Source organism: Enoplosus armatus, chromosome 2 (genome assembly GCF_043641665.1).
Source record: "Enoplosus armatus isolate fEnoArm2 chromosome 2, fEnoArm2.hap1, whole genome shotgun sequence".
In the NCBI taxonomy this organism is placed as follows: Eukaryota; Metazoa; Chordata; class Actinopteri; order Centrarchiformes; family Enoplosidae; genus Enoplosus; species Enoplosus armatus.
Window position 1 is genome coordinate 23,519,006 of NC_092181.1, and position 7,622 is coordinate 23,526,627.

Sequence of the window (7,622 nt, forward strand, 5' to 3'; positions counted from 1 at the left end):
GTCGCGGCCAGTCTGATGAACGTCAGTCTCAAGGCAGATTGAAAGCGTAGTCAGGATGGGTTGCCTGGCAACATTTAAGGTTTCTGTTCTTAATATTGATTTTTTTTCTTCATTCAAAACTTAGTACAAATAGCTACATAAGTCTGAGCTATAATTTTCATTACATTACAAAAAGTAACTCAGTCTCTCTCTATAAGTTATGATTTTTGTTGTTCAATATAATATATTAGTTTGGTCCTCCTTCATGTTCTCAGAAGCAAAGGCTTTGTTTGTGTTAGCCAACGTGTTTGTGTGTGTGTGTTTGTGTGTGTGTGTGTATATATATATATATATATATATATATATATATATATATATATATATATATATAAACGTATGTGTGCAGTTTATTCTGTAAGTTGTGTGTGTGTGTGTGTGTGTGTGTATTTACAGGTCATTTTTGAATGGGTCTGTGTATCTGTATCAATATGTTGTATATGGGTGCAGTGTTGGTATTTTCCATCTTCAAAGTGTTTGGGGTCTCCAGATGCGGGATCAGGTCTTCTGCTGGGCGGACACACCCTTCCAGTAGTCCAGTATATCGTGAAGATCCTCATCCTTGGCAAACTGAACCTTTCGCCTCAGCGCGTGTCCGGCCGCCACGTATCCTTCGTCCTCCATGGACGCCTGCCGGTGCCTCTTGCGGTGCAGTTTGAACCTCTCCCACAGCCCCAGGGTCGGGGTGCAGAGGAGCCCTTCCTCCTCCTCGTCTTCCTCTGGACTGGAGCAGTAGCTGAGGTTGTGGTACTGGGGAGAGAGCGGATAGTGTGGCGAGAGCTGGGAGTAGGCCAGCTCCCGCTGCTTGGCCTGCCTGCTGAGGGTGAGGGGGTCTAACATGGAGGGCTTACGGACACCTGGGTGGTGGTGGAGCTCCTGCAGCATCTGGGGGTGGTGCTGCAGCTCCTGGAGGTGCTGCTGGGAGCTGGGATAGGAGTGGCGGTGTTCATTGTATTGGCGGATTCTCTGGGCTTCAGCTCGTAAGATAGCTGCTGCCGGGGTGACTGTACGGATGGCCTCTCCCCCTCCGCCTCCCCTTTCTCCTCTCTCTCCGGGTGAGGTTCTCTCAATATAGCGGGTCTCTGATGTGTGGTAGCCTCCCTCCGAGCGGAAGGAGCGAGGGCTCCGGGCAGAGCCTGGAGAAGAGGAGGTGCTGGGCCGCTTGGAGGTTGGAGGAGCCTCCATGCTGTGGTGTCGCTGCAGTGAATGATGGTAGCTTCTCCCCCTCTCTTCTCTTCCTCCTCTTCCTCCCTTATAGACCGGGGAGAGGAACTCGCCTCCTCTCTCTCCTCTCTCCCCTTGCTCAGAGAGAAGCACCAGCTGCGGCTCTGCAGTTGAAACAGCACCTCCGCCTGCAGAAGAGGGGGATTTGATCCCCTGTTGAAAGGAGGTAGACTCAGATTTGAGAGCATCTATACAGTTGTTGATGATCTGGTTAACTTTATCAACTTCCTTAGCGATGGTAGAGATCTCTGCTACTGAGCCCTGGGGATTTGCTTGTGGCGACATTTCTCTTTCTCGCTCTCGCTCTCTCTCCCTTTCAATGCCAGACCCTCTCACCTCCATGTAGTTTAGTTTAGCAGGCTTGTGCGCCGGTGTTTCTATCACCTCCTGCAGCTTGTATGGATCTATCTCACCGCCCTGAGGAAGGTAGGGCATTCTGGACAGACTGTCCCCAGCGCCAAGCTTCTGGGAAACAGATCCTCCACTCCCTCCCTCTATATCTCCTTCTCCGCCATACTTGAGCTCTATCAGAGTCCTCTGGATCCTGCTCATCTTCCTCTCCTTCTCCTCCATGATCCTCTTCTTCCTCAGGCAGTGGACAATTAGGCCAAGGAAGAGTAGCATGCCAAACAAACATCCCAAAATAGTCATAATGTAGTGGGTGGCTGACGACTGATTGGCCCTCTTCACAGTCCCGTCCTGGTGGCTAGTGGAGATGGTCAGACAGGTGTGGTTGAAGCGCAGGGAGTTTCGTATAGAAGCCACACAGTACCTGTAGTTGGTGTTAGGTTTTAGGTTCTTTAGTTCAATGTCTTCTTTTTGATTTTTCAGATTCTGGATATCTGTGAAGAAGCTGTTGTTATAAAGCACCAGGATGTACATTTTCCTGTACGGATGAGGAATCTGAACCGTTATCACAGCGCTTGAATGTAGCACCTGTTTTAGCGTCATGATCGGATTGGTGTCAGAGAAAAAGGGGCTTAAGCTGATTACCTCATCAGGAGGGGTCCCAGAAGAACAATCGTCCAATCCGCAGGGAGAGGCAAAATCTGGGGGCAGGGTGGTGGAATCGGCCGAGCCGATGACATAGAAGGATGTCACGCTTCTGCCGTCGTCTGTACATACAAGACTGAGCACGTGCAGAGCATTGCGTTGGGTAGGCATACGGGGGTTCTGGCTCAGGAGGTTGTAGCCGAAGAATCCTTGAGGGGAGTCGCACACCATCCTCTCACTGGTCCTGTTGGGGAAGGCTGAGAGCCAGCGCAGGAAATCCAGCAGCTCACAAGAGCAGTTGAAGGGGTTGGTGTAAAGTTCACAGGTGGTCAGCTTTGAGAGTCCCGAGAACAAACTGCCATCCAGCACCTGGATCCTGAAAAGGAAAAATCATAGATTTAAAGGGAGATTTCACCTCCTGATACACTCACATAACTGAATACAGTATTCATCAATCTGTCATACTAAAAGTACTCCCTCGACTGCACATCTATGACACTGTCGGACTCGTGACGGAAAGTTTAAAGAAAATAGTATTCTCCTCCCTTGCCAAAACCTGGCTCCTACATTACCCACAATACAACAAATGCCAACAGTGTTAGTGCTAGTACCGGCTAATGTAGCCTCGAGCCGCTAGCCTCGAGCAGAGATGAGGAGCGGGCTACAGAGGTCTGGAGGTCTCACTGGCAGTCTTCAGCCCCCTCAAGTGACATCACTTGAGGCAACTTATCAGACGTTGCGCAGCTCCCTCTGGAGCCACAAACAAACAGCTATTTGTTTTCTGAGCTTTTTTCACAGATGCAGACACGTACACAGTCTTTGATGTGTAAAATCGATGCACTTCCCCTTTAAATGCACTACTTGTTACTTCAGTTTATGGTTTTAAACATCTCCCAAAATACCTTTCAAGAAGCCCCAAAGAGCAGTTAAACTTCCATTCATTCTGTTGCTTATACATTAAAGTCAAGAGATCAATACCAGTTACAGTACCCATAGCAAGAACAAGACAGTTATTCCCACTGAGAAAAAGTTGGAATCTCAACTTTTATTGAAAAGATGGCTTGTTGCAGCATTGCATCATGGTTTGCTGAGGATACTGTCAGTGAGAAAATCAGTACCTCTGCTTCTTCTTCAGTGCCTTTTTCCCCTGTAAGTCTGTTGGTGAATTGGTGAATTTGGAAAGCAGCCCTTTGGGTGATGACACCAAGCCTGACATCAAACATTGATGTTGTGATTAAGAAACTTTCTATATTCACCTATCTAGCTCTGCTAGAAATGTTTAAACTTGTTTTCTTCCTTTGCCCAGTTAAATCATACACCAATGAACCACAAATTATGAACCCAGAAAGTCAGATTGAATTCCGCCTTTCACATCATGTAACCACCAAATAACAGCTACAGTTTTGGGCTGCAATTATTATAATCGATTAATCGTAAATTGTTCAGCCTATAAAATGTCAGACAACAGTTTAAAATGGTCATTTCAATTTCTCCAAATTGATTGTTTCGTCCAACTTTGTTTTAAAAAACAAAAACACATATATTCAATATTTTCAGTTTTAAAACCATTTTAAACTTGTTTCTTCACAGTCATCTAAATGATTAATCAACTAATTGTTTCCACAGCATGTTTTCTCACACAAACTTGGACCCAGGTTGATACCTGTTCATGGAGAGGTCTATATTCTCTATGTTGGGGCATTCCCAGAAGGTGTTGGGTGTAACAGTCTCGATGAGGTTGGCTTGCAGGTAGAGATACTGCAGCTTGCCCAGGCCTCGCAGCATGCCCTCTGTCAGGTTCCTCAACTTGTTAAAACCCATCTGGAGAACCTGGGGAGACAAAGACAAGTGGGATTATTCTAATCTCTGAAGAGCCAGCCAGCGCCAGGCATCACTCACTACAAGCTGGGAACATACAGAACAAACAGACGACGCTTCAGTGCAATTCATGTTTCACATGGTGATCTAAGCCTCTGTGCTGTGCTGAATTTACTAAGATCTTGTTCACATTTTACCTCCTGGCACAGCTCCAGCGGCTGGGGTAGATGTGTTAGCATGCCAGCTCATTATGGCCGCGTTCAGCTCAGTTTGGTGAAAACACGTTTGCCTCAGTGTTTCTGGAAGCCATAATGAGTGAGTGTTGTCTTTCTTGTGTGTCTGCGTGTCCATCTGTGTGTGAAATGCTGGAAGAATTTAGACCCTTTACTCAAGTAAAAGTAGCAGTACCACCGTGTAGAAATACTCCTTTTGATTACCTTCATTCAAAATTTTTACTTTTATCTTTGTCTTCTACTAATATCAGCAAAAAGTACTTACATTTTAAAGTAATAGTACTCAAAGAATTTAAGGGTGTTTCAATATCTGTATCTAAATGATTCGTTTTTTTATATCTTACTACTGTTTTAGCCATTTACCAAAAGAAGCCAAAGTTCTCAAATATTAAATGTTGTCTAAACGTATAATTTCTCCCCGGGGATCAATAAAGTATTTCTAAAGGATTCTGATTTCTGAACATAAACAACTGTACAAGAACTTTGCCTAAATAAAACTCACAAAAAAGGGAACATATGAATTTAAATCTAAATATTTCACTAAAGGGCGAGTAAACAAGCTTATGAATCTGACCAGGCATTTGATACCAATTTACTTGACACATTTTGACACTGCTACCGTAAAGACACATTTTGGTCAGTACCATAAAAGTGTTGAGCTTTGATACCCGGCGTTAATTATATATATTGCATAATAGGATTATTAGCCTGCTGATGCATTAATGTGTAAGCTGCATTTTAATGTTGCAGCTGGTTAAACTGGAGCTAATTCTAACTACTTTATATGCTGCTCTGTAGTTTATTCTATAAGAATGGATCATATTTTATTTCCTATACTGCACTATTACATAATATTACATAAATGTAGTAGAGTAAATAATATATTCCCCCTGAAATGTAGTGTAGTAGAGGAGTAAAGCAACTTAACATACTGTAAGCTTAACAAACCCAGAGTACCTCAAAGTTGACCAGAATACAGTACTTGTTGAATGTTACTTTCCTCCATTGAGTGTATGTGCATTAACAAGTGCATCCGTGAAAGGGTATTTTGTACGGATATGGATGTCTTTGTTCACCTGCAGGTTGAATTGCGCTGAGAACGCGCCGTCTTCCACATAGCTGATATCGTTCTTGGTGAGGTTCAGATAGGTGAGGTTGCCAAAGCGACTGAGTGAAGAATAATGGACCGACCGTATCTTGTTCTCATTCAGCCTCAGATCCACAATAGTGCTGTTGAGAGAAGCGTGAAGGCTGTAGATGTAGAGTTTGGCAAAGAGGTAAAATAATGTCGACTAAACTCACTTTCATTGTAAGTTTCCTTACCTGTTAATGTGGGCTGGGATGGCCTCATAAGGCGGCTGGTTCATACTGCAGATAGCCAGCCACACAAAGCCTTTCTCCCCTTCGATAAGCCAGCAGTCAGCTGTTACCATTGGCAACCGCATTATTGACAGCAGGGCGAGCCAACAGAGGAAGGAGCTGGCTGTGGACAGGACCACTGATGAAGAGCCTCCCGTCGCGCTATGTCTCTGCCGTCCCTGTCCCGTCCTCTGGGCCATTTGGGAAGTCGTCACAATATCCATTGGAGAAAGCCGACCAGAGATGCCTGCTATCTAACATTTATTCATGCAGGCTAGCGCCATTTGAAAGGGAGTGAGGGCTAGTTTGTGTAGTGATATCTCAGTGTATGGTGATTTGGTGTTGCCTTTTTCGTCAGATTTGTGTCTGTACTGCTTGAGGTGTAGTCACAGCATGCTGTTTCTCCTTAGCTCGTCTTGTAACTCTACAGCAAACTTTGAGTTGTGTTAGAAATGAGCGCAGGAATGGGATGTATCACTTCATGGGCTGTATGTGTGTCTAGGTAAACTGTATCAATTGTTTAATTAGGGGGTCACATTTGATTTGTTATGTATAAATTGGCAAGTGAAAGTCGTGCCAGTGCCAGATTGGCTGGTGCTCATGTCTTCTGTGGCCATCTGCATCTCTGATTGGACAAGCACCTCTTTTCTTTCTTCCTCATCGCTCACTGCTCTGTACTTGGTGTGAGAACTCGTCCCTGGAGGGAAAGAGAGAGAGAGATGGGAGGAGGGCGTTAGAAAAGAATCGCTAATGAAACACAGTGGTTTATTTCGTGAGAAACCAACAAACCCAACCCCGTTACCAGCACGATGAGATAGAGGTAGTTATTTCTTCTTATATAACAGTCTGGCACAGGCACACACACACACACACACACAAATGTATGCATGCAGGCACACATTTCCTATACTCATAAGACATTTCTTGACAAGTCTAATTAGTGCACATTGGTGCAGATGCACAACAAGCACCTGCAGATCTTATAAATACACACAGCTTGTCGCTGCTGTACGTACACACACACACACACACACACACTCACATATTTTCTCCCACACCATTAGCCTTGGGGCCTTGATAGGCTGGGCTAAGAATGGCCATTACTCTGATACTGTATCTAATTAATTAATCTGCTCTAAATAAAACACTTCCTGGGAAAAACAGCTGATGTCTGATGGAACAGGAGAGACAGAGGGAGGCGGGGAGAAGAATGAAGCTCGCAAAGAGCTGTGGAGTGGCGAGGAGGAAAAAGTGGGTGTAAGAGAGTGGCGAGGAAAGATGTTTGGGGGAGGGGAGAGAGATGGCGAGATGAAGCAAAGAGTGAAGAAGAGGGAGGGATAAGGCGGTAAGGAGAGAAAGAGGCAGTGATTCTGTGAGAGAAAGAGGAGGCTGGGAAGAGAGAGGGATGTAGAGTGGCTCTCTGTCTGTCTATCTGGGGAATTTGCTAGAATAGTGGCTCTCTCTTCTCTTTGAGAGCCTTTTTCTCAGCTGTAAGAGCAACAAACAGGATGTGACATCATGGAGGCGAAGGAGTGGGAATGAGCAAAAGGTCCGTCCAGCCTCACGGGTATCTTTTGGCCGCTGTTCCCCGCTTATTGATTACGGATGAATAGCGAGGCAGAGAGGTGCAGATGTGTCACCTCTAATCTGAGAGGGAGGGTGAACGAGAGCAAAGCTTCTTGTGAATGGGACGACTCTCTGAACTTTTTTGTGTCATAAAAAGTCCTGACGTCACATCTTGGCAAGCATCTGTTCTACTAGCATCTGTTCTACTAGCATCTGTTCTACTAGCTCCTGTGTCTCGGCGTAATCTCTCAATGAGGGTCTCTTTGATGTTTCTCTCTAAAGAAGTGAAACATGTTCCTGGGGTTTACTGTGCATATTATAAGATAAACTAATACAGCACTCGATAGACTTTTCAGCCTTCATGCAGCCCACCATTGTTAAAGAGACGTCATG

At 45.0% G+C, this 7,622-nt stretch overlaps 1 protein-coding gene across 1 annotated transcript; it reads right to left on the minus strand.

Moving 5' to 3' along the window:
* Nucleotides 1–534: 534 nt before the first annotated feature.
* Nucleotides 535–6,764, minus strand: elfn1b (extracellular leucine-rich repeat and fibronectin type III domain containing 1b). Its single transcript, XM_070912963.1, has 6 exons — nt 6,706–6,764; nt 6,342–6,360; nt 5,628–5,917; nt 5,381–5,534; nt 3,917–4,083; nt 535–2,629 (listed from the first exon to the last, which is right to left on the minus strand). The coding sequence occupies exons 1-6, from the start codon at nt 6,762–6,764 to the stop codon at nt 535–537; spliced, it is 2,784 nt and encodes a 927-aa protein (XP_070769064.1).
* Nucleotides 6,765–7,622: the final 858 nt, after the last annotated feature.

Bases quoted from the DNA above. Each gene is read 5' to 3' on its own strand.
- elfn1b (XM_070912963.1), bottom strand. From the start codon at position 6,764: ATGGCCATTCTTAGCCCAGCCTATCAAGGCCCCAAGGCTAATGGTGTG. The intron at 5,535-5,627 runs GTAAGGAAACTT...TTCTCTCAACAG, and splicing joins ATCCCAGCCCACATTAACAG to CACTATTGTGGATCTGAGGC. The intron at 4,084-5,380 runs GTGAACAAAGAC...TTGTCTCCCCAG, and splicing joins CAGCGCAATTCAACCTGCAG to GTTCTCCAGATGGGTTTTAA.